This window comes from Tasmannia lanceolata, unplaced genomic scaffold (assembly GCF_043159265.1).
Source record: "Tasmannia lanceolata isolate RefF3 unplaced genomic scaffold, GAP_Taslan_0.1 ptg000006l, whole genome shotgun sequence".
Taxonomy (NCBI): domain Eukaryota; kingdom Viridiplantae; phylum Streptophyta; class Magnoliopsida; order Canellales; family Winteraceae; genus Tasmannia; species Tasmannia lanceolata.
The window spans coordinates 3,196,522-3,223,715 of record NW_027518683.1 but is presented as its reverse complement, the minus strand read 5'-3'; the positions used below and the strand labels follow the sequence as shown (position 1 = coordinate 3,223,715).

Genomic DNA, 27,194 nt, shown 5'->3' with positions numbered 1-27,194 from the left:
AATAGTAACTGCAATATAGATAGTGATGAGAATTTATATGATGGGTGGCCGTGAAAACACGTGAAGTCTGGAAAGTATGGTATGACCCACTCCATATGATGATCCAAACTGTCCATCTGTTAGGCTATAACTTAAATAGGTTGTGCCCCAAAAATCATTTCCATAGGATGATCCTAACCCTCCAATATGTAGAAGATTCCATAAATGATCCCATAACCTATTTAAGTTATGGCCTAACAGATGGACGGTTTGGATCATCATATGGAGTGAGCCGTACCATACTTTCCAGGCTTCACGTGTTTTCACGGCCACCCATCATATAAATTCTGTGTCTTGATATCATTTTCCTTCCCAAAATGCATCTATTTACTTTTCCTACTTAAGAAGTTTGAGTTTTATATTCTCTCAGTTTGTTGTGTAGACGAATGACAATTTTTAGTAATAGTTATTTGCTCTTTCTATTTAAAAAGTTTGATATTAAAGATAGAGACATGCAAGATTTACACATCTCCAAAACTAGCAACCAAAGCTGCCAAACAGTAGAGCTTTCAAAGATAGAAATATGCAATACTGCAAATCTCTCAGCAGTCAAGGCTGAAAATGAAAGTGAGCTGAAAATAGAAGAGAGATGAAATTTTTCAATATAGCAGTCAGGATTGTAATTTTGCAACAATATTCCTTGTATCATATATTACAATTAAACAACCTAATTATATTTGCAATTAGATTAGATTAGGATGATTCTATCTTTATATCTTTCCATAATTACTCCTTGTCTTTCTATTTTTATTTTTTTTAGTGTTCTATATAAACACTCATCAGTCTCTCAGTTTGTTTGTGTTTCTCTCCCTTGTTCCCTTCTCCCTTTTGCTATAGAAATGGAGTCTTCCTGTAAAAGTGAATCTAGTTGGACTAAATACTTTGCCTCTTCCGTTCATAATGATGATGATGATGCTAAAAGTGATGATTCAATGGCTTCTGATGCTTCTTCTGGTCCACCCAACAAACAAAAGGAGAAAAAGAAAGAGGTAGAAAAAAAAATTGAAGCAGAGAAAGAAGCCAAGTCCCTTGCCGGCACTAGTAAGAAGGTAAGGAAAACTAACTTGGTAGATCACCCCTAATAGTGACCTAAAAAATAAAAGCTGCAGCAATTGTTTGGTTGTTATAAACTCTCAGGCCATGTTTTTTTTTTAGAACTGATTGTAAGTCTGAAAGTGAATATTTGGACTCAAATTTACGTTTAATTTTGAGTCCAATAATCAGTTTTGGAGTCACAACCGGTTCCCAATGGTTAAAATATCTGAACCCTTTCGCAAGTAGCAACTTCTGTCGCTGTATGTATGCTCTGTAGAGGAATGCTAAAATGAAGGGTGCCTTTGCAAAAACCTGTTACAAGGGCGACCCATTGAGCAATCTCACCAAAGTGCATTTATTATGACACAGAAAAATATAATAAATGAACTTTGGTGCGATGGTTCAACTCGGGTGCCCTTCAGTTTAGCATCCCTCGTATATGTGAATACTAATTTAATATTTTAATTTATTTTTAATGAAATATCTATTGTCTGGAATTTAATATCCACCGTCAGTTTAGCACACCGCGTATGTCTTTTATAAAAAAATCCTGGATATTTCATTTTGGTGACGGATTTAGATGTTTTTGCTACAGACTTTGTCTCTCTCCAATTAGGGTCCGTTTGGATACACCTTGGATTTGGATTTAGAGGTGAATTTGGATTTTTAAATCCAAATTCGGCGTTTGGCAAGCCTTTATGACATCCGGATTTGGATTTGAGTGAAATCCACAAGATTTACAAATTCCTCATGTTAGTGTAATTTTTTGGATTTATAAATCTTTTATGCGAGAGGTTATTTATAAATCTAAATCTGACCCGTAAGGGGTTAAAATGACCAAAATATACCAAAAAAGTGTTAAATGACTTAAGTACCCACATGACATTAAAAACTGATCAAAATACATCGTATTAGGTAAAATGACTAGAAAACCCCCGAGTAATGCAAAATGACCGAAATACCCCTATACCAGGTAAAAATGACAAAATACCCCAAGTCGTGCAAAATGACTAAAATACCCTTATGACATAAAAACGATCAAAATAACCTCATACAGGCTAAAATGACTAGAATACCCCAATATCATGAAAAATTACTAAAATAACCCTAGATCAAGTAAAAATGACCCATGACTCATAAAGAATGACTAAAAATACCATCATGAGATAAAAATGATAAAATTACGCCATATTAGGTAAAATGACTAGAAATACCCCTATATCAAGTAAAAATGATAAAACACCCCCGAGTCGTGCAAAATGACTAAAATACTCTTATGACATAAAAAGATCAAAATAACCTCATATAGGGTAAAATGACTAAAATACCCCATGATCATGGGAAATTATCGAAATACTCCTATATCAAGTAAAAATGACCTATGGCTCATGAAAAATGACTAAAACTACCCTCATGAGATAAAAATGATAAAAATACACAATATTAGGTAAAATGACTAGAATACCCCCGGGTCATGCAAAATGATTGGAATACACCTATACTGGGTTGAAAATGACTAAATACCCTGAGTCATGGAAAATAACTAAAACACCCTTATGACATAAAAAATGATCAAAATACCCCCATATAGGGTGAAATGACTAGAATACACCTGGATAATGGAAAATGGCAGAAATGCCTCTATATGAAGTATTTTAGGGCTTTTTGGTTTTGTTAGATTTCAAATTCAAATCCAAAGAGCATCCAAACAAAAATAATAATAATTTAGATCTGAAATCCAAATCTATACGTGGTCATCCAAATGGCGTTATTTATAAATTTGTGAATTTTAAAATTCTTGATTTAAAATCCATGAATTTTGGAAATCCAAATTCACCTCCAAATCCAAATCCAAATCCAAGGGGTATCCAAATGGGCCCTTAGTGTATTTCTTGTAGTGATGAAGTACAAAAGATAGTTTTCACCACTTATAAATCTTTTTAAGATAGAATTAAGTTGCTGTTAATGTTTCTTACCTTAGCAAAATATCTTTCATTGTCCAAGAAATTATTTGATTAGCCTTTCTATCAACTTAATTTTGTGAAGTGAAGATATTCTACTTCAAATATGTCCAATCCAAAGAGATTAACTATCCTAATACTACTCTCACCAGAGCATAATTAACGGTGGTGATCAGAGAAGATTAAGGCCACTTTGTTTTGGATTTTGGGTCCAAACTAATTATTGGACTTAAAATTGCATTTAATTTGAAGTCCAAAAATCAGTTTCGGACTCAATATTGTGAAACAACCAATAACTCCAAAAGCTTAAGCTTTTGGAGAAAGGTGTTTTTAATCTTTTATACTCTAACACTCCCCCGTTTTTTGTTTTTTTTTTTTTAAGAAAAATTTCCATGCTCCTACTAGCTATTGCCTAACAAAGTATGGAGTGCCATTATCAATACACGAGTGCCAATATTATTTCTGCAGCCTTATTTAACAAATAAAATATCATTATTTGAAAAGATAATTTCTTAACATGAGATTTGCTGGCGTCCATTGCAGAAGGCATTTCGCGGATGGTCTGTTGCATGTGAGAGCGCCGCACAGGCTTACTTTTTAGCAGATTTTGTCTTATCTTGCGATGGATGCTAGCAAATCCCTTTTAAAAGATAAATAATGCCTTTCTCCAATAGCTTAAGCTATTGGAGAAGTTGGTAAGTTAACATGGTATCAAAGCCAAAGGTCTCGAATTCAAACCTCCCGGATAGCAAAAATCCACATGTGATGGTCGGCCCAAAGTGGGACCACATGTGCCACGTGTTTGCCAAGTGGGCCACACGTGCCGGGGAGTGTTAAAGTATAAAGATAAATAATGCCTTTCTCCAATAGCTGGTAAGTTAACAAATATCGATTCTATAATTCAAAAACTAACAGGGACTAAGTGATTTTGCATTTTATGTATGAAAAAGAGGTCTTTGAATTTCATATTTTTAGTTCTTGTTCTTGCTTAACCTATTTTCTTCTTTGTTCCTGTGCGAGGAAGAAATCGACGACGCCAAAGAAATAAATAAGCACCCTTGATCAAAATCTAATGGCTACACAAAAGATCTGATCATTGGATGGTAGATTAGGAATATTAGGGCAGATAAAGCAACTAGGATTGATTTGGATACAAGTCAATATTAGGTTAATTTTATTTAGTTATCTATTATTATCATAAGATCTTTCTAGATCTTTCTATGTTCATATTTGAGCGCTTTATATAAGCACTTGCTATTGTAATGGAAATCAATGAAAAAGTTTGTTCAAGAAAGTGTCTTTCTGCAAAAAGAAGGATTGATCCTTTTTTTGAAGTGAATTAAGAGGTTGATCTTCCCTCTAAGAAGATAAACATGTGTACAGATGGGGAAGTTTTACAATGGGCAGCAAATTCTAACCACTTGAAATGTGATCAAGTTTTTCCTAATTTTTTAGGCACATCTCACCCTCAATTCATTCTCCCACCCGCCCTACCCCTATCTTACCACTTGAATACACAATCTATAATATCGATATAAAGCTGGATGTGGTACGCTGAGGGCGTGCCACATGGCACCCCCTCTACAAATCGCATTCAGCCCTTTCTTTTTTTAAAGCACATCTATTCACAATGCAACCATTTCTTTTTTTAACGCAACTATTCATTGTCCTTTCTTTTTTTACCGCATCTATTCACAATGCAACCCTTTCTTTTTTTAACGCATCTATTCTTTTTTTAACACATCTATTCACTGCAACTATTCAACTAGTTACTAATAACCGTTTTATTCTCAATCAGCCCTTTTTAAATGATAAAAACTAAAGTCATCTATAAATATAAGTAAAGCGGAATCCTCTAAGCTGTGGTGGTGCCACAGGTCAGCCCTTTTCTATCCCATATATTAGAAAGGTTTCTAAAATCGCAATTAGGGTCGTCTTTGGCAAAGCATCTCATTCTTGCCTAAATCGCAATTAACGGCACGTACCACGTGACTTTTAGATTTCCAAAACGACTTTTTAGTTTTCCTTAAAAAAAGAGATTTGCATTACCTCCCGTAAAGAAACTAACTCCTCCCATTCCACGTTTCCATTTGGTTCCTCGATTTATCATGTGCTTATCTTTACAACTAATTTCCAACATGGCAACTCCAAATTCACACCGATTTTTTGCCCAAAAAAACAGTTGTTCCCTCATAAAATCACAATTAACGAGTGATTTGGGGCAATAATGGCTTTCAAAATGCATGCCTTTTCAATAAAAGGCAATAATGGCTTTAAATAGTCATTTTCTCTAAAATGAATTAATTTTCTAAAACGTCATTAGTTGCTATATATTAAACAATGCCTAAAATGTCCCTTCTCCCTGCTTCTTACAATTCCCATCATGCAAAACGCCTCCCCCCACTCCTAAAATCTGAAACGTCTTGCACATAAGAAGTCATTTACGAAACCCTTGAAAAACCTCCACACCCATAAATACAACAATTTGTTTCCAAATCACTTAAAAAGACATCCTCTCTCTATCTCTCTAATATGCAAACTCGGCTGCATCTCTTTTCATGGATGTTGAACCAAATTTTGAAAAAGCAGCATACAAGCTCTCTCTCTCTCTCTCTCCATAATTTTGTTTCTTTCACCGTTTGATTAGGGTATTGCGTTTTTGTAGGTATTTTTGGATGCATGCAAGGCCATTTGAAAAGAATCACGCTTGACTATATTTAAGGATTACTCAGGATATAACATTTGAGGTGACGTCCTGCTTTTGCTTTTCGTGAAAATTTCTCTTTTTCCCTCTACAACTTGGCCCTGGATTGTAGGAAATTTTGGGAAAAGTTTAGAAAGGAAAAAATAATTCTAAATTTTGTGCTTTTTTTTTAGTTTGGAAAAAAAATTAATTGAACTGGACTATTAAATTTTTTCTATGAGGGACCTTCAATTTATGGTAGTACCAAAAATTTCCATCGAATATATTTTTCTTGCAATCCCATAAACTTTTATAAATTTAGTTTATTAAATCTTTCCAAATGTTTTCATCAGACCTTTACTGATTTTATAATCAGGATTTCTTTTTACTTTTCCCCATCTCTATTAACCACTTCCGTTATTATGCTATTAGAAGTTTTGGGATGGAGAAGGCTACGGAGGACACAACAGATCTACTGATAGTATAAAATCTCTGTCATCTATTCCCCCATTTTTCCATTAAAATAAAGAAGTGGGTCGAGTTGGACGCCCCTCTTTGTTTTAAATATTTTTGCTTTAGCAACTGATAGTTATGGAAAAGGGACTTTGGATATGTTTAACTAAATCTTCTTCTGTCATGTTTGATCTTTATCTTACAATATTAAATGGCAAATGCACATGTCATTTGATCTATTCGATGGTTTCATGGTTGACAATGTTGATTATTTGGTCTTCCATTTATTTGGTCGGGATTTGGAATAAAGAACTTGACACTCCGTATCTTCAAATGTTATTTGATTTCGTGGTATGTTTTAAAGCGAGATTTACATTTTTCTAATTTAATAGTGGGTATTAATACTTTTTCAATAATTATCAATCTTTTTATTATGAATTATCATTTTCAAGAAATATGCCATATTCTTACCTATGATATCATCTGATTGGATTGGGCTAGTTTCCTTTGTCTAATTATAAATTTTTTTGTAGGATTACGATATTGAGTTTTGACAAATTTTTAATAAGCAATTTTTTAAAATTTTAATTTTCTTCAATTTAATTTTCCTGATAACTTTTAAACTTTTACAAATCATATTGGCTGCTGATTTTCTTGATTTTTCACAATTTATTGTTTTTTTTACATACTTTTTATACAACCTGCATTTCCAAATTGCATTTTTTTAAAGAAAAGTATTTCAAAATCATGATTTTTGCTTCGCCCTGTGCATCCCACGGGACTGTAACTAGTTTATCATAAAATAAATAAAGTCCTGACAGCCGGGCTGACGTGGCAGAATCCCAATCCTTCAATTAAGAGAGCACTTTAGATTTAGAGGTCTTTGATCCAGATCTCCTTTCCGCGTGGGATTGGCCTACAGAATCTAACGGTCCAAATCACGACACACAAATGTGCCACGTGTGCAGTAGACACACGCCTAATGAGGAAAAAAATTATTGTCTCGTTGGCTTAGATAGAAACGTGGCATTAGCACAGCACACGAAAAGATGACGTGTCATGAGAAAGCCCTTCAAAAAAACACCCCCTCGTTTTCCCCCTTTCACTCCACTGTAAGAGGGAGAGAGAGGAGAGATGGTTCTTTTTAATGCCCTAAAGAAATGCCGAACTTTCTCTGTAACTCGGTGCAAAATCTCCGAGAATTTTCTGATCAAACGCTTGAATTTTCAACTTCTCTGCAACAATTCCGATGGCCAAAGAGTCTATTCTTCTGCCGTAGAAAAGAAAGATGATTCTGTGAAGGAGAGAATTTCTTCTCCTAAGCCTGTGATTGATAATGGCAGCCCTCCTGGAGGAAAAGATGAATATCCGAGTGGTGATTTCGAGTTCGAGAAGATAACAGGATGGAAAAGCTTCGTCGTGAAGCTTCGAACTCTTTTCGCATTTCCGTGGGAACGAGTTCCCATGGGCAGTGTTTTGTCTATGAAATTGCGTGGCCAGGTTCGGTTTATTGATTTATTATTTTTTCAGTCATTTATTGAATTTGGTTTGACGCAATATTTTCTTTGTAATTTTTCTTAATTGAGTCGTGCTATCATCAACTGATCCAAAAGGAACATGGAAAATGGAAATTTAGAAAGTTAGGGTTTGTGGTCTAATCAAATTGTGGATTAAGATTGATCATCTGATAGTATAGGGCCTGTTCGTTTCAGATTGTGCCAACCGATTGTGAGCCCAAGGCCTATTTTTAGACTCAAAAGTACATTTAAATTTGAGTCCGATAATTGCTTTGGGGCTAACAATCGGTTGTCACAATCTGAAACGAACAGGGAGTGCGGTTGCCTGATGTTTCAATGATCACACTAGCAATCAAAATTTTGTTTAAATTTGAGACTACTAATCGGTTTGGCACTCACAATCGGTTGTCATATTCTTAAACGAACAGGGTTCTGTGTGTACCCACAAAGAAGCTGGAAGCAATTAGTAGATTGCAGTAAGCTTTATCTATAAACACCCATGCTGAGGCCTGAGGGATTCGTGAGGATTGATCAAATTACTTGGACTTATGATTCATATCTAGCTTCTGCTTCAACTTGTCCATTGGGCAGCCCAAGGCGCCATGAGGGGCTCCTTTTTTATTTTAACTTGTTTGTTAATTGATAAGAAACGAACGAGGTGGGATCTTACCTGCATTATGGTCCGTGCGTACATTGAATCCAAAGAATTTACAATGACAGGCAATCAATTCCCCTATTTATATTGATTCCCCATCCAATCATGGAGCCTCCTCATTCTTGTACATGGAGTGTTATAGTCATGATGTTTGCCACGGGAGATGCCCCTTTTATTAGCTAATCTCCAGTAAGGAGTTTGTGGATCTTGGTTCCTGTGTCAACATTGTACCCTTATATGAAGCCAAGTCCATTGTGATGGCACATACAACCTGTGGCCTCGATTTTCCGATTGAAATTGGTTTCAATGTGAACCTTCCTATGAAGATGCAAGCAGCCATTTTAATCTCCTTAAACCTTTTATTCAATGTATGGATGAAGCATATAGTGGTAGACTGCCATCTCATCCCAGAAAGATCACCCAAAAATAGATTTTTATCCTAGATTTCAAGCATCACACATGGGATATCAGACGTAGGACTATCAGATTGCCATCACATGGGTGATCCATCCTATGAAGATGCACGAAAATTCATGTGTAGGGACTATGAGACAAAAATAGTCCCTCATGAATTGTCATGCAACTAAAAAATAAAACTACCAAAGTGCCCCTCATAAGTTATTTAAAGGAAAATGATAAATCTGCCTCTATTTGTAGTAATTAATAACCCATCCAATTCTAGCAATCAAAATCATATTAAATGTGATATGTTCCACATCAAATTCGAACCATATTTAGTTGACTTGATGATTCTTTGTGCCAAGTTGCAACTAATATGCTCCAGGGTGGGGCCCACACTATTAATATAAAGTTAGGCCAGATTTTTGGGACTGTATATACAAATCAGCCATTTTTTTCTTCTTTGATACTTATTCTTCCCTTTTATTTCTTTGATCTTTATTCTTCATCTTTAATTTCTTTGATGCATAGGGTATTGCCTTTGCATAAAAAAATGTTAAGGAGCTTCTTCATCTTTTTTTTTTTTTTTTTGAATGGTAACTTCTATATCATCTTTTGAACAAGCGGGACATGGTTCACATTTATGCACTAGCTTAAGGAAGAGGTGGTAGCGCCATCTATGCAATTATGTATATATGGGGGGCATTATTATGTAAGTCTTTTCATTTGCTACTATCAGTAATCATACCCCAGAGAGGGATGTCTAATTCTTGTCTCTCAAACTTTGTCTTTTTTCCTTGAAATAAAAGATTGAATTTCTCGTAGAGGTTAGATTTTAGATTTGCTGGAAAGTTTGTGATTTAGGTTACTCATAACCAATGTTCAAAAATTCAAGACTCGCACAAAAAATTGGCCAAGGTAAAAAAAATATCGTCTGGTGCAAATTTACTTGATGTGATAAATTTTTCAATAATGAATTAGAAGAGATTTTTATTGTTTCTGTATACTCGGACTCAGATGAGAACTCAACAAAGGTAAAATTGAATCTATTCAGGTTAATCAATGATTGATTTGAGGACTTGTCTTGCTCTTGGCTCCTTCAGAGGTCAGTTTATTGTATATAGTCTTTTTGCTCAATAAAATTTAGATTAATAAAAATCCCTCATCCTTTTCAGCCTGTGACATTTGCAACTAATTGCATAGATAAAATAAATGTCTTCATTGCTGGATTTTTGATAGGTAGTTCTTTTTGATAGATTAGCATCCTAAACTTTAGCGTCTTTATTTTTGTTCTAGTTCGGAGGTTTACTATTAATTTATTTTGATTTTTTTCTTGTTCATTTCAGATCTTTGATCAGCTACGAGGTCCTTTCTCATCAGGGTTATCCCTACCCCAAATATGTGAAAATTTTGTAAAAGCGGCATACGATCCACGCATATCTGGTATATATCTTCAAATAGAACCCCTTAGTTGTGGATGGGGAAAAATTGAGGAGATTCGGAGGCATATACTAAATTTCAAAAAGTCAGGTAATGATTTAAGTTTCTTATTTTATTGAAGTATTTTATTTTCAAATGTCCTCACATTGCAAGCCTTCGTATCTCTCTTTTTTAAATAAATAAACGACTTATCATTAGACATCCCCCCTCTCTCCCAAATATTGATTTGCAATACAAAAAAAGAAATCCCTTACATCCATATATCTTTCGTTCTATATATAGTATGAGTCAGGCTCGACCATAGTACACATGACACATGTTCACCATGTGGGATCCTTGCCACTTGATACTAGGGCCCTACATTATATAGTCCATGAGCCAAAAATGCCACCAATTGCTGAGACACCCAGTGTTTGGTCACGAGCATTGAATATCTAAACCTGATAATTATTGCCTATTGATTGGATAGCTAGGGTCTCACAATGAGTGAGATGTTGCGCCTGTCTATTGATGTGGGTCTCAATTGCGCCCGTCTATTGATGTGCCATATGAATCTTGGCCTTATTGGGCCCGAGACCTTTGTATATATATATATATATATATGTACATAGCATATGTGGTCATATCTTTTCTTGGGGAAGCTATATATGTATATGCTACATATCTCTATATGTGTGTGTGTACACACACATGTGTATATGGATCATAACCGATTCAGATTCAGTGATACTAAATTTATAGATATGTACATGAATTTGTACCAATAAATATTTAGCTAATTTGTGCCCTCATGTGCACCTGAATGCATATATATGCATGTGCATGCATTTATGCATGTGTTTTTCATGTGTTTGTGTTCATGCTCATGCACGAATATACCATGTGCTTGGGCATTCTCGTTCTCTTGACTTTATCTTAGCTTCACTTCCTGGATTTTGTTTCTTTTGGCATCTATAATACATGTTTCAATTACTGGATCTCAAATTTTCTTGTTGATGGATGCTTTTTCTTATTCCACTTAAGCTTTGATAGCCTGTAGTTGCTCATATTTAATTTCCCCCCATAGATTGGCTTAGATCCTGTTTGTTATGTTGATTATATTAATTTTATAGTGACATCCTAGTTCCTACTGGAGCTAGGTTCGTATATTCTCTGTTACGTTTCTTTCAACCTCAGAGAATGATTAGTTTTGAAATGTTTTCTTTAATCTTGGGCACAGGTAAATTCATTGTGGGCTATGTCCCTGTTTGTCAAGAGAAAGAGTATTACCTTGGCTGTGCCTGTGGAGAACTATATGCCCCTCCAAGTGCTTATGTTGCTTTGTATGGTCTTTCAGTTCAAGCATCATTCTTCGGGGGTAAGTTGATTTTGTTATTAATTTTTTTTAACGGTCAGTTTATTTTCTGAGTCCTTGACAAAAGTAGTTAATATCATAGCTCCTAGGGTTTGTTGAGGCTACTGAAGTTTCCTAGTCAACCAGCTCCTTCATATTTGATTACTGCTCTCTCCATCTCATCATGTCATTTGGTTTTCCCGCATTGCTTGAAAGGTTTTCTGTTACAACTGCGTTTATTGTTAAGCACTAAATTATTCCTCCACACCCCCCCCCCCCCCCCTTTTCCCAACCCATATCTGACTAGTTCTTGTTATGGAGTACATGTGGGTTATGAGCGTCCTCTTCAGCCTTGTAGCATGTTTGCTACCTGGTCTAAGTTCATTGTTGATCTTCATTCTTGTGTGATGTAATTCACACACAGGCCAATCATATACCATTGTAGCTTTGACGTTTATTGGAAACATACATGCAGTGCCAACTCTGCTCATTGGACCAGCAACTCGTCTCGAACTCAGATCCTTTTTTTTTTTTTTTGGGGGGGGGGGGGGGGGGGGGTGGTTCTGGGTTTAGAAATAGCAGGTGAATCGTTCAGAGACGAGTTGGATAGATGGACAACATTTCAATCTTTATTACTTCAAAATAGAAAAAATGGCTATAAAATTTTAAAATATGGAGTGCCTAAATGCTATTAACTAAAGAACCACCATTATAGATGCTTTTGCAATACAAATTAACTAGGGATTGTAAGTTTGTATGTGAGTGGTCAAGGATTCTGCAAATCGGTGATCTGGGTGTTTTTTGACTTCAACTGTTAATAGAGAAATAAGACGCAACTTTGGAAAAATGATGTTGGTCGGCCTGTTAGGATGGCGACAGTATTAGGAAGTTCAGTTTCGATGGTTGGGGGTATAGGGGAATGATACAGGGAACACCCTTTTGTTTTTTTCTCTTTTATGGCCTGGAAGTACAATTCTGGGCCCTCAAATGTTATAACCATGGGGGACTCCTGGTCCCTTATGTAAGCTTCGTATGATTTATAATATAATTCTGTCATCTTTCAAAAAAAAAAGAAAAAGAAGACACAACTTTATTATGCATTGAAGGAATAAGCTCTGCTAATTATCCATGACACTTGAGCACAATGATAGTCTAATTATCTGTGATATTTGAGCACAACTCGGCACCACACCTTTTTTTAGCAACTAACAAAAAACCAAAATAAACATCAAATAAACGGACTAATGCAGTTCACGGAATGAAAACCACAGCTAAATGTCTGCCTTGTACAAACTTTCTTTTCCAATCCATAGTTCACCTTCCAGCTCGCAACTGAGTTCACTTCTCCATGGATATGGGGCATTTCTAAGTTGTTGATGCCAAGAAGGAAAAGATGATCTCATTAAAACCTCAGCTGAGCGCCTAGGAGAATTTATATGTTGATTCATCCATTTGACATTCATAAATTTAAATTTAGAATCCCCCTCTCCCCAACACACACATACATATACACACACTTATGTATGTATTTGTCGAGAACGCAAATGATAAATCTAACCTGTATTGTGTAAATGCTATATACAGGTTGGTGAAATTTGGCTAAAACAGATTTAACTATCAAGAAGTTACATAAAAAGTGCTTCGTTGAACTGCCATTCAAAAAAAAAAAAGTGCTTCGTTGAAAATTGCTAATCTGTGCTCTTATTGAAACATTTATTAATTTTCAAGGTGCATTTTGTTTATATCATGTCCGTGTTATCTTAATTAGAATGAAAAGCTTCTGAGGATGTGTTTCTGAATTTACCACTGCCCAAAGCATTATTTTACTTTCACTTTTTACAAATTATTCAGAGTTTTTTATCCCCTTCACTGACATGCAATGCATACAGGTGTTTTTGAGAAAATAGGGATTGAACCACAAATACAACGGATCGGTAAATATAAAAGTTTTGGGGATCAACTCTCACACAAGAACATCACGAAGGAAATTTTTGAGATGCTGGCTACATTGCTTGATAACATTTATGGAAATTGGCTGGATACAATTTCTTCCACTCAAGGTGCGTTGAATCTCATAGCTGCTCTAAATTTTCTGAAAACCTGACTTGAAAGTATTCACTTCTAAAACTGGTTTCCTGGATTCTGAATTTCCACTTGCAGGGAAGAGAAGAGAAGAAACCCAGGACTTTATTGATGAAGGAGTTTACCGAGTGGAGAGGCTAAAAGAAGAAGGTTGGATAACAAATATAAATTATGATGACGAGGTACAAATTTCTGTCTAAGCTCTTCATTGAAATGTGTTAAGATTATAAGTCTTGTCACATCTCAACGAATCCACTGAGTTTTATTAGATTGTCTCAAATGACATTGTCCTTTCGTGGTCTAAGGTTTGTGCTGCTGCTTCTCTTCCTTTTTTCAATGCTCTCTCATATTTCTCTTTTAAACTTCAAGAGGGGCATCAAACAAGATATTATGTTCCATCTTATACACATTATAAGTGGTTGATGTTGGGATGCTCCTGCCTACTTCCAAAGAACAAGCCTACAATACATGCATTCATCATTGTTATATTGTTGAGACCTGGTAGAAAATGATTCAGTTAAACTAGGTCAGAGAGATTGTTCCTCATTCCATGACCTCTTTATTACTGATGGAAGCTGTAGTATATAATCCTACCAAAAAGAAAACAACAAATAAAATCAAACCATCAAAACGTACTATAGGCAAGAACTGGAAAGAACAGGAAAATGAAACAAGTGAAAAATAACGACGATGGTATTTTAGCTGGGCTTGATTCTTTTGAAAATATAGTGGAGTTTGTGGTATTTTTTTTCCATTCCCTCTTACAGCTTTGTAGCAAAATCACTGTCTTATTCTGTTTCTCATTAAAAAATACCACTGGTTATGGCCAGTTGCCCAAGTGGCAGGCATAGCCCCCATCTATTCTGCATAAATCATAGTAAGTGAATTACTCGGCCGATGAATTTACATGAAGAGCATAAGCCTCGCTTCCCAGTTGTTTCTGGTAAGAAATATGTTCTACGTACCCCTTTTAGGCAGATGATTGTAAAGCTCATTCAACAGAAACTGTATTAATAGCTTCTTGTAAATTTATCGAATCAACCAAGAGAATGAATCTCACCAACACCTTTAAAAATTTCTCTTGCATTTCATATATAAAAATCTAAAGCCTATTCGTATAATTCCCTTTTTTGTGATTTATCATTAGGGAAGTGATATATCTGCCCCTTTATTTTACTCGGGACAGCCAGCTCCAGTGTATCTTTGACTGCAGAGGGGCTGTTGCATTTCACGTGGGAAGGATTCAACGGGCCTGATTCCCCCATACACTGGAGCTGGCTGTACCATGTAAAGAAAAGGGGCGAATTTATCATTTCCCTTATTATTATTAGGGAATTGCTAGCGTCCACCGCAATAGGCATTTCACGGCTGGTCTGTCGCATGTCAGACCAGCCACCTCGTGAATGGAGACAAAAGCTTTTGTCTCCATTCACGAGCTGGCTGGTCTGACATGCGACATACCAGCCCGGCATGCAACAGACCAGCCGCGAAATGCCTTTTGTGAAGCTTTTGTCTCCATTCAGGAGGTGGCTGGTCTGACATGCGACAGACCAGCCCGGCATGCAACAGACCAGCCGCGAAATGCCTTTTGTGATGGACCCTAGCAAATCCCTTATTATTATTGACCAATTTTGTTAATTGTAGTCATTGTATAAAAGAGATAGTTATGTATTTGCTGGCTGTATGTAAATGCTTTTCTTCTTTCACTGCTGAACCTTGATTAAATTCTCCTTGTGCTATATTGAGTAGTTTTCATATAAATATAATAACTGGAATTTATAGAATTTTTTTTATTATGTGAAACTATGTAGGTTACCTCAACGCTAAAGGAGAGGCTGGGACAAAAGGGCAATAAAAAACTTCTCGTAGTTGATTACAGGTAATTAACATCTTCCTGGATACCATTGAGGATGTATTCGTGGTTAACTTCAGATTGTTGTTGAACAATAGCAGTAGAAGTTTATTAGTATGAAAGCAGACAAAGCCGCTGGCCAAGGTGGCCTCGGCTGAGGTGACCCCATCATGATTGTGATACAACCACCCCATCATTATTATGATACAACCACTCCCAAGCACTTTCACCGATCAATTACATGCGAAGAAGAGAAACAATCTGTGAACTACAATTTCAGTCCTTTATACTAATGGAAACATGTCCGCTGTATGAAGTTCCACTGTATCCAACCCCGTCATTGCTAGGGAACTTGCTATGTCGTTTGCACTCCACCAAATTGTCAACAAGATTCTCCTTGAAGATGCATTGACGGTTGGGAAGGGCCTATGGTTGGGAAGGGCCCATCCCTCTGCCTCATTAGGGTACCAATTGAGCTAGAATAAGCTAGAAAGGTATGGAAAACATATGCAAATGATGGGCATTTGAGGTGAAACTTCAGGAAATGCTAGAATAAGCACAAATACACACTCAAAAGCCATCACATAAGAAAATAAACCATCCATAATGGTTTAACAATATCGGACATCCGGGGACATGTGTTGTTGCACATATCTAATAATCCAGTACATACCATTTTTCACGTGTAATTAATATAAATATTTATGTACAATACATGCACCGCATTTCATATGCGATTTATATAAGTATAATTATGTAACACATACTAGTATAGTATACCACTAATACACTAAAAGATACAGAAATATTTTTTAATACAAGAAATTGATTTTTCTTGTTTTTAAATAAAAATAATTTTCTAGCATATTTTCTGAACCTTCTTCTTAAATTTCCATCATTTCCATGTTTGCGTACATTTTTGTGATTTTTTTTAGGTTTTTCAGTGAAATTTTCTACTCAAACCAACATGTTTCCAAGTTCTAGCTGAAATAATTTAATATATGCACTTACAGTTTTAGTTTCGGTATGCGTTCCAGTTTTGGTATGCGAAAATAATAGCGTTAATGAAAGCTGTTCAGTACCCCTTGCTCACATCAAAAGATAGCAAACACTTGAAGCTTAATCATTTCATTTATAACTACAGGAATTATTCTAGAGTTCGAAATTGGACACTTGGGTTGACGGGAGGTAATGACCAAATAGCCATAATCAGAGCCTCTGGAAGCATTAGTCGTGTTCGTGGTACATTTAATCTGTCCAGCTCAGGTATCATTGCCGAGCAATTCATTGAGAAGATTCGCCGTTTAAGAGGTGGGTTTTATGTTTGTTTAGTTTAGCGCAAGGTGTTGAAATTTACCTTATATAGTTATATACATGATTAAGGTTATTCAGACGATGAAAGTTTTGTTCTGATCAACTATTAGAATTTTTTTTGGACTTGAGTACACCTGAGTGTAGTTGACGAACAGATATCCATTGTTAAAATTTCAATTGGAAATTTTCAAGGCTGTTTGATGTTTTGCATAGAACACACACACACACACACACACACACACACACACACACACACACACATATATATATATATATATATATATATATAGAGAGAGAGAGAGAGAGAGAGAGAGAGAGAGAGAGAGAGAAGGGTTTATGCGCTCGAGCGCAGATAGCTTATCTGCTCTCTAGTGCTGGAAACAAGGGTGGGGCCACATTGATGGGGTGATTCTAAGCCACATTGATGGGGTGATTCTAAGCATTCATTTGAAAGGCCTTATCATGGATGGGTTGTGTACCAAAAATCATCTTCATTGGATCACCATAGGGTGTCCATTTGTGGGGGTGAAAATGGACAGAGATACTGTTTGTCCACTAATCTGCCCATTTTTCCACCCCACAAATGGACACCCTAAGCTGATCCAATGGAGCTGATTTTTGGTGGACACCCTCTCCACCCCCTCGGTTTCTGTGCTCGAGCGCAGAAACCCTTTTCTCATATATATATATATGGTTTATGCGCTAGAGCTCAGCCATATATATTAACACAGATCAAGGAAATGAGGGAGAAGGGAACAAAGTCGCATTCTACTGTTTTGTTCATCAAAACAAAAGTGCTGGTAATGCAATATCCTCATTGCCATGTGAATGTACATGCAGCAGCTAGAACAAAATGCCTTTGCAGGCCACCACAATTTCATAAAATATCCTAATGTATATGCTTTGCTAATGCACAATGATATTAATTCCTTAACACATTCAGATTGAAGAAAGCATTAAAACACAATTGCCTTATGAATTTGAGTCCGACTACACGGAGTGTCATTTTCTTCCTTGAAGAAAAAAGATGATTTAAGATTTTTCCATGCCAACAATTAGTTTTGACTTTTCAACTCATTCAATTGGGTGACTGCTATACCCGTTTGCAGATTTATTTTTATATAAAAAAAACTTCTTAATCCTTAATAAATTTCAAAGAAGTGTTTTCCCTCAACTTGCAAAACCTCATGTCCATCTCTTTCTATAGGATTTTGACAAGCCTCAAACCCCTTACCTCTTCTCATTCACACAAATCACACCTCCATACCAACTACCATTCCCTCTTGAATTTTTGCTATTCTCAAACACAACTCAAACGAATCCATACAAGGATTCTAATAGATGGGCTTGTCAAAACCACCTCCTAGCAACAAAATAAAACTCATCACTTGCGTATATGTTGGCACCCACCGTGAAATATGCTTGCAAAGAATCAAGGAATGGTAGACAACAGCACTAGAGAGACAAAGTTCTAGCTAACACACCTTAATTAAGGAAAGTATTAATAGGCACACTGATGCAAGTAGTAGGAATCCACCAAAAGTATAAAACTCGCTAAAGAATTGTGCAATCACTCAAATTAATTATTGAGCATTGGAAAGATGATGCTAAGTTTACAAGCAAATCTACGACATCCTTCCACGAACTATAAAATGATGCAAATATACTAGATTGGAACTGCAATAATAATGGAATAACTTGATAAGCAGTCAGAAATGCTACATTGATTACCTGCATCAAATCAATGCTTCATCTTTCTCAAATCTTAAAACTTCAGCTGATATGTACTAATTTAAGAACCACACCCTTGCAACTTATTGAAAATCACAGAACCCTAACCGCCATTGGGAACCATCCTTGCAACTGCAAACTAAAATTCACCCAAATACTTGCAACTCAAACCATCCTCGAGGAGAAAACTTCTCTTTGTTTCAATCTTATGCAACCCTACTTTTTTGCACCTTGAACTTCTTTTCCTTGTTCCCTGCCCTTCTTATTGAAACCCATCTACCCATCTGCAATAATCTATGGCAACCGATCCTTGGTTGCCGTCCCAGGTCATTGTTCCTATCATCCCACAAGGGACCTCAAAGAACATGAGCTTCAGTTGGCAGTTGACAATATCAGGATGGGAGCCGAGAGGGCTTCCCCTACGAAGAGCAAAAAATGCTGTGTAGAAATTTTTAAAAAAATGCTGAAGAGAACAGGCAACAGCAGCACCAACAGCATCCATTTACAGTTCCCATTCTATTTCCTATGTAGAGAGAGGTGGAGTTTCTTTTCTTTTTCTTTTCTACTTAAAAAGGAGTTTTTTATTTTCTTTTTAAACATTTTTAAATAAGTTTTTAAATGCTGGCTGCACTCATAATCAATCCAAGGCTGGTCATATGTTTACATGTTTTAGTTGTCTTCCCTTCTCTTTGCAGAAAGTGATTTTCTCGATAGCATTTTTCTACTAATATTAATTCTCTAATCACTGAACTAGTAAGTGATCATTGCGGAAATTCCATCAGATAATTAGGCACAACATTATTTTCTATATGTATTCAGTGCAGTTATAATATCATCAAATGGTTTAAATTTCTTCGGAAATGTTATTTGACTCTGTTTTCTTATGGAGCCTCTTTTTTCCTTCCTAAATTTCTAGGCATGCGGTGTAGTTTTTTCCTAGAAATATTGTTTCATGTTTTAAATTAGTTTACTTTCTCTCTACAGAATCAAAAAAATATAAGGCTGTTATCATACGAATTGATAGCCCCGGAGGTGATGCTCTTGCATCCGATTTGTAAGTGTATTATAAAATATTACTCCAGGTCTCAATTTTTTCTTTTGTGGACAATTAGTGGTTAATGCTTAACTAAGTTAACTTATTGATTGATTGATTGATTGTATACCTTTTTTTTCCTTCCAAGTTTTGATTATGTGCTTTGGGAAATCTTATTGGAGTTATCAAATTTTGTTTCCAACCACTGGATGGAGGTGATAAAGTTGAACCAGAAAGTTCATATGCTCTTGTTGGGTTCTGTCGGATTGTTGCAATTCTGTATTTTAAGACCTTGTTGTGGAAAGAATAGGTGGTGCAGAAGATTTCCATAGTCACCCATATTTGAGCATTTCTGAATTTTGTTAACCATATCAGCATGTTATGTATATAGTTTTCTTTGCTCTTAAATCATACTGTGTGGGTTATTGGTACACAACCACTGATGACTGTCGTCAATTTCCTGTCATTATTTTTTGAATAAGGAGGGAACTGAAGGGCTTTGTCTTTGTTGCAAATTGGACACTCGCACACACATTAAGTACAATTTATCTAACACACCCTGTATTGCTGGTCTGCTTTGCAAAAAATCCATGCAGTTAATTTGATTATTTGATGCATTGGAGGTGTATAATGGTCATTCTGCTCGTATTTATGTATGTCCTCATAACATTTTTGTTGCCTAGACAAATTTTATTTCTTTGTGAGAAATCTGTTACAAAGTGCCTCTCATTTGATTCCTTTAATCCGTGCTGCTTATTTGATAGAATATGGCGGGAAATCAGGCTTCTTGCTGCCTCTAAACCTGTGGTTGCATCAATGTCTGATGTGGCTGCAAGTGGAGGGTACTACATTGCCATGGCAGCAGGGGTAATTGTTGCAGAGAAGCTTACCTTAACAGGTTCAATCGGTGTTGTCAAAGGTGAATGTAGTAACTTTAAACTTTTTTTTCTCATAGCCAAGAATGTTTGATATATACTGGCTACTGAGAACTTTTATGGTGTATGGAAACCACAGACTTCTAATTTTTACTACCATGTTAAGCATCTCTTCACTCGCTATCCATTTTATTGTTTACCTTTCACCATGCTTTACTTTAGAGATGGCATTCAAGTAAACTAAGCCCCATGATTGATTGAAAATTAAATCATCATAGTGCTTCGAATAGTGATTCACTGATTCCTACATCTATATGTGATAATGGTACTACGAGCAAATTAAGCATGAATTCTTCTAATAATTTATGAGAAGATTACTGTTAGAAGTATTGAGCTTTGAATAGTTCCCCAAAATGATCAATCTGTTATCTCATTAATATATGAGAAGGTTACAGTTAAACTTTTGAAAGAAATTTGAGGAATGATAATGACATAATGATCTAAAAAGAGAGACCCTTGATTTGGAACACTTCGCACCAATATGACAAACGAATTTATGAATGTGGGACATTATCTAGATTTATATACTGACATAGAAAATTCTAGACTGGAAAAGTCATATCCAAGTTGAGACAGCTTCTTGACAAATGAATTTATGAAAATGTGAGACATTATCTAGATTTATATACTGACATGGAACATTGTAGACTGGAAAAGTGATATTCATATCTAACTAGAGACAGCTTCTTGATAACCACAACTTAGCTGGAAAACACTTGGATAGCGATAAGCTACTCTTTCTTGGATAATACCGGCGATATCTGCAATAAGAATTTCAATAGTACAATTATACACTTAAAATATGCCCAATGTGTTCCTGATAAATACATAAAAGAGCAGGCGGATGTGGTTCATAGTATAGGACCTTTTATAACAAATCAGGAATCAATTACAACACAAGTATACAACTAAGAGTGACATTTCTTGTCAATTTGATCCAATTTATTTAATCCCATGTTTAGACTGTTACCTCCTGAAACTAATGACGTTTCTTGTTGCTGAATGTTTTTTATTCAGTTGCCTTTATTCAATAAAATGCAGAACATTGTGAATGCAAATTTTCATTTTAACTTCGTTGTTAATGGAAATTTGCAACTGGAATGACAATTAAATCAGTTTTCTTCCTACATGACTTTGTGTCAAGTTATAGATATTAACACAACGTTTTCCTTCTAGGGAAATTCAGTTTAAAGGAATTATATGAAAGGATTGGTTTCAATAAGAAGATTATATCGAGGGGAAAATATGCTGAGCTACTTACTGCTGAACAACGCCCTTTCAGGTGAGCTGTGTTGCATTTTTAGAAAATAACCACATATAATTTTCTTGGAGCTAGAAAATAAGAAGGATTTTCCACGGACTCGTGGAGTATGTAACTGCAGCTTGTCCGTCACATTACTGCCTTACTCATAAAAAAACGTCACTGCCTTAGTGATATTATGTCATTTGTATGTATGCTGCGTTGCCTTTATTCCACCATACTATGTCCATCACATAAAAGTGCCGAGTACTGTTGTTTCCCCAAGAACATCCAATCATAGTTTTAAATTTCAGCCGCAATCCGAAATTTCAGTCGAAATATTTTGATTTCTGTTTGGACCAAACCAAATGTACATTGAATCGGAATAATAGAGGATTTCACTGAAATTCCGAATTTTCATTTTTCACCCTTCTTTAGAAAAGTTCCACCGAAATGTTAAATATTTCCGCCGAAAATGATTGAAATTTCCACCGAAATGGCCGAAATTTTATACATTTCGGTGGAAATTTTAAAAAACCAAAATCATGCTTTCAGCAGAAATTTCCACCGAAACTGAAATATTTCGGTTTCAGTGGTGGCCGAAACTGACTCTGAAACCGACATATAAATCCTTGCATCCAATTAAGTTTTTAATAGTAAGAGCTGTCTATGATCGTGGAGGATTGGATTCTCAGGACATCTGGTATGGCACTCCCAACTATGATTGTCCATGTTCACAAGGAGGGTGGGATTATGGTCCCTGTAGGATTCTGTGCGTTCACCACCATAAATGAACAGAATACCATTATATTCAAGATATAGTGGGAAAAATGAGGTAATTGTAAGTTGTCTGTCTACAAGTGAAATGGTAAAAGAACCCTTCACAAAATTTATAATTGCTGCCCCTTCCTATCATTTAATGAGAATGGGACTACATTTGAGACATCATGGTTTAGTCACAAAAGATGACAGTCTGAAAGTAGAAAATGGAGGAAAAGCCTTGTGGAGTTGGTTTATAATATAACTCTTTTATCGCAGAGGATAAACAGGATTTGGTTGAAAAGACTATGGCACTACGCACTCAACTTTTTGCGTAAGTGTGAGATGTTAGTTTATGCATGGCTTTGTGATGTGGACCGTTCAGATAAAGTACATTGGATCTTGATGAATCTTTTTGTCGTGGGACATGGATGCCATTTTTTCATAACTTGATTTTTTTGAGTAATTTAATATATTTATTTTCTAAAGTTTGCTTTAAGCTCATCTTTGGAAACCCCTCATTCCAAACCAAAAGACATCTGTTTAAATTAGAAATCGTGTTTATTCAAGAGAAGGCGTGTCTCACTTTTTGCATTGGTTTTGGGCAAATGAAAACCATTGATATTATTACTGAAGACTGCATTAAATCTATAAATTAAGGGTTGGAGAAACCCATCACATAGTAATGAAAAGTCATCATGCTGAAAAAATCCTCCTGCAACTCAAAGATTCTTAGCTTAACAACTCTCAGTCGTCTCCTACAAAATTTTCTTTAACTAGTGTCACGGATATCACTAGTGCCCTTTTCTACTACTACCATAATACTACTAAGTGTGAGTTGTAGTGATATTGTAATAGAGCTACTTATATTCTTCGGACTATTGCTATTGTTATTACTATTAGTGATAGTACCACCGATGTTTCAAAATATGGATGCGGGTCAAAAGACTCAAAACACAGTAAGAAAATCCTAGTCGACGCGGCCGAGTATTCGGTGAGTATTCGGCTGACGCAGTCATAACTCGGGAAAGTCGAAGGAGTTTTTTTTGAGTCTGTAGGGCTGTGAAACCCAACTAGTTTGGGACAAAGGCTTAGTTGAGTTGAGTTGAGTAGGGCTGCGGAATGCGGCCAAGGGAAAAGGGAGTCCACGATGATGCGGGACTATGTGAACTCAGTTTATGTGAACCCTTTTAAAGTTTGTTATCGTAGATAAAAGAAAAAAGGTTTACTATGTGAACTCAGTTTATCGATTTCTCCTGTTAACCGAACCTCAACCTTATTTTAGAAGTAATTCCTTATTAATTTTATTTTATTATTTTGAAAAAATTCTTTGACAGGCCAGATGAAGCAGAACTCTTTGCTAAGTCTGCACAATATGCATATGAACAGTTTCGAGACAAAGCAGCCTTTTCAAGATCAATGACTGTATGTTATCTTTCTTATATTTAGCTCCAAATCTAAGTATCCCTCTTTGAATCATTTTATGGAAGTTTCTGACATTGTGTCACCAGGTAGACCAAATGGAGGAGGTTGCTCAGGGAAGGGTATGGACTGGTCAAGATGCCGTCTCCCTAGGTTTGGTTGATGCTATCGGTGGGATGTCTCGGGCTGTTGCTATTGCCAAACAGATGGCAAATATTCCACAGGACAAAAAGGTTATTTCCTGAATTTTTGTATATTTGCTTTCTCTTTATTTCTCCTTGTATATAGACCATCTCGGTCTTTTTCTAATGATATCAGCTACCATTAAAAAAAAAAAAGGTTATTTCCTTAATTTTCTTTTCCTTTATATAATAATCCAGTTTTCATTTTGAAGTTTGATGTCATGAATCTAATTCTAGAAATGGCTATTTTACTAAAATCTCAGAGTACCTGCAATCTTATAAACTGCCATTCTACCTTCTAGCAGAACTGAACCAAAAATGTTCATTTGATGGTGTCTCTGTCATCATATTGTAGCCACTTAAGTAACTCTCCTACTCCAAACCAACAAAGGAATCTGTATTGAATGATGATTCAAAATGGATATGCTCTTCTTTCTCAAAAAAAAAAAAGGGGGGATATGCTCTTGCAAGGGCAACCTACATTTTCCTGCTTTTTCATTTCTTCTTTGTTCAAAAAGGATTTTCCATCCTTGTCCTTGTGTTTCCATCCCGAGCAGTTTTTGAGCTATTGGCATGGATTAGTCCAGTCATCGTGATATAAAGTAATACTACTACTTTTTTTTTCCCTCTAATTCATTTTTCTTCAGTAATATTTTCCGACTATTGGCTAGATAAGTACCTCTAGGCAACTTTGATATATACAATCGATGCACTTCACATTACACAACCAGGTCTGATGTCGATATTTCATACATCAATAAAGCATTACTGGTCTTTCATCATACACACTGGTTTCCTTCATACATTGTCTACTGGATCTTTCTGTTGAATTATTAATTTTTATGTGGGCCCAGGTTACACTCGTTGAGGTATCAAGAGCCCCGGCTTCCGTGCCAGAGATCATGAGAGGCATAGGGAACTCCTTATTTGGATTGGACAGGACAATGAATGAGTTGTTGCAAGACCTAGCATCTTGTGAGAGAGTTCAAGCTAGAATGGATGGGATCATATTTGAAAGATTAGGAGGAGCTTCAATTAGCAATCCCATCTTTCAATTGATAAAGGATTATCTGAGCTCCATTTGACCCTCTTCGTTTCTCATATTTGTGAGGGACCTGGAGAGTTTCAAGCATAAGTGGCCACCACTCAAAGAACTGAAGAGACCCATTCAGGGAAAATGATGAAAAAGAAAAAGGGAATTAGTTCAATGTATCAAAGTACAGTATCTGTATCCTTGTTGTTTTGGTTTCGAAAAAAATTATACAGTGTTGCAATTGTGTACATACAGCATGCTGTAAAAGAAAATATTACAGTTGCCGACTGATGTAGCTAACCTTAATACATGCATATGTAGATATCATCCATCAAAACCATCAGTCATTTGAGTGTTGTGAAGCTTTAGCATTTTATACTACAGCTCTTTGAAAGGTGGTCATGTATAAGGGATTGAGCTGAATTAAGTGTGAAAATATAGGGATGGTCATGTATTTTTACTATAAATAGGGAATGTGCTGAATTTTAAAGAATTTAAGAGGTCCATTATGTAAAAACCCCTTGAGAAAATTTGTTTGTAGGGTAGAATGGTCACTAAGGCCCTGTTTGGATTGAATGACTTAAAACACTTCTGATGGAAAAAAAAATTCTTGGAAAATTTATGAGGGAAATTATATGAGTATGTCTAATTTAAAGGGACATTATCATAAATTGAATGTCCCCCTACATGAATGCTCAATAAGGTTGGTTCAAGTTATGTTTTTTGGTGTGTAAAAAAGTCTGAATTTTTAGAAGCATTTTTCCTGTTCAAACTTTTCGAAAAAATTCCTACAATCCAAATTGGGTCTAATGGTTTAATGATAACAAAATAGATATTAGGGATTTGCTTATCCAGGGGGCAAGTCCAAAGTTTAATGGTCACTAGGCATATTAGCTGAGAGGTGGGATGAGGAGACTTGGAGAGGGTGGGAGTTGGGGCATAACAATCCCGAAGTAGTATTTTTTTGGGAAGTGATATACTGCCACTTTTGATTACTTGGGACACCCAGCAACAACAGTGTATCGATAAGTGCAGAGGGGCTGATGTACTTCACGTTAGAAGGATTCAATGGGGCTGATTGCCACGTACAGTATTGTTGGGTGTCCCAAGTAATCAAAAGGAGTGGATATATCACTTCCCTTTTTTTTCCCTGTTTTTTAGGGATTTCTGGTGCTCTATCCACTCCCTGCCCTCCCAAGGTTCACCGCCACGCTCCTAGCTCCTCTGTCACAACTAGCCCCACTAATATTCCATGGAATATTTTTTACAGAGCCTAATGGGTTGATGGTGATTTCACTTAAAAGCATGGTTTCAAATTTCTGTTTCGGAATGCATTTAGGTCCGAAAGTGAAACTGAAATTTCGGCCGAAATCTGACAAAACCATTAAATATAATATTTCAATTGAAATTTTGGGAAAATATTATATACTTAAGAAACGAGATTTTTGGTTGATTTTCCTGAAATTTCGGGCGAAATCGTGTATATACCCAGTTTCAGTTTCAGGGTTGACAGAAATCCAAAATTTCGGAAATTTCGGCCGAACTTTAAAACCATGCTTAAAAGTATAATAACTCTTTCAATTGAACTTGGCACTTTACATATGGTTATTTTGTCAGGGAGTCACACCACCAATTGTTACAACATTCTAAAAAGACCTCTTGCAATTGAAATCATATATGTAGTAAATTTCTAATATGTTTTATATAATTTTTTAGGGAAATGATAAATGCGCCCCTTTTTATTACTTGGGACACCCAGGTGCAGTGTACGACCGCAGTCAGGTCGGCAGTCTGGTCCCTTCAATCCTTCCAATGTGATGTACACATGGATAAAGTGCACCCGTGTGTCGAAGTAATGAAAAGGGGCGCATTTGTCATTTCCCATTTTTTATTAATACATTAGAACATTAGGTATGGGAAAATATTTAGTAAATATTATTAAATAATAACTTATACAAATTTTTAACTTAGATTAGATAGAAGTTCTAAGTCCAGTCCGGCCGTAGATGGAACTAAAAAAATTCTGCCCTCCACGTGTCACATGATAATCACCCCTCAGCTAACCCCCTTGACCCTTGTTCCTAGCATATCTCAAA

The 27,194-nt window shown here is 35.9% G+C and overlaps 1 protein-coding gene and 1 long non-coding RNA gene across 2 annotated transcripts; both read left to right on the top strand.

Annotated features, from left to right (window-relative positions):
• Window positions 1-428: 428 nt before the first annotated feature.
• On the top strand, window positions 429-4,293 carry LOC143878225 (uncharacterized). Its single transcript, XR_013250898.1, has 3 exons — window positions 429-606; window positions 877-1,088; window positions 4,060-4,293. It is a non-coding gene; the product is annotated as an uncharacterized LOC143878225 (long non-coding RNA).
• A 2,978-nt stretch (window positions 4,294-7,271) lies between these two features.
• LOC143879281 (serine protease SPPA, chloroplastic-like) lies at window positions 7,272-25,420 on the top strand. Its single transcript, XM_077381584.1, has 13 exons — window positions 7,272-7,671; window positions 10,089-10,272; window positions 11,402-11,539; window positions 13,405-13,575; window positions 13,676-13,779; window positions 15,409-15,476; window positions 16,594-16,760; window positions 19,479-19,548; window positions 20,292-20,446; window positions 21,639-21,744; window positions 23,799-23,886; window positions 23,973-24,116; window positions 24,920-25,420. Exons 1-13 carry the CDS (start codon window positions 7,306-7,308, stop codon window positions 25,148-25,150), a joined length of 1,992 nt encoding a protein of 663 aa, XP_077237699.1. The 5' UTR covers window positions 7,272-7,305; the 3' UTR covers window positions 25,151-25,420.
• Window positions 25,421-27,194: the final 1,774 nt, after the last annotated feature.

Bases quoted from the DNA above. Each gene is read 5' to 3' on its own strand.
- LOC143879281 (XM_077381584.1), top strand. From the start codon at position 7,306: ATGGTTCTTTTTAATGCCCTAAAGAAATGCCGAACTTTCTCTGTAACT. The intron at 16,761-19,478 runs GTGGGTTTTATG...TTCTCTCTACAG, and splicing joins GAAGATTCGCCGTTTAAGAG to AATCAAAAAAATATAAGGCT. The intron at 21,745-23,798 runs GTGAGCTGTGTT...ATTCTTTGACAG, and splicing joins GCTGAACAACGCCCTTTCAG to GCCAGATGAAGCAGAACTCT.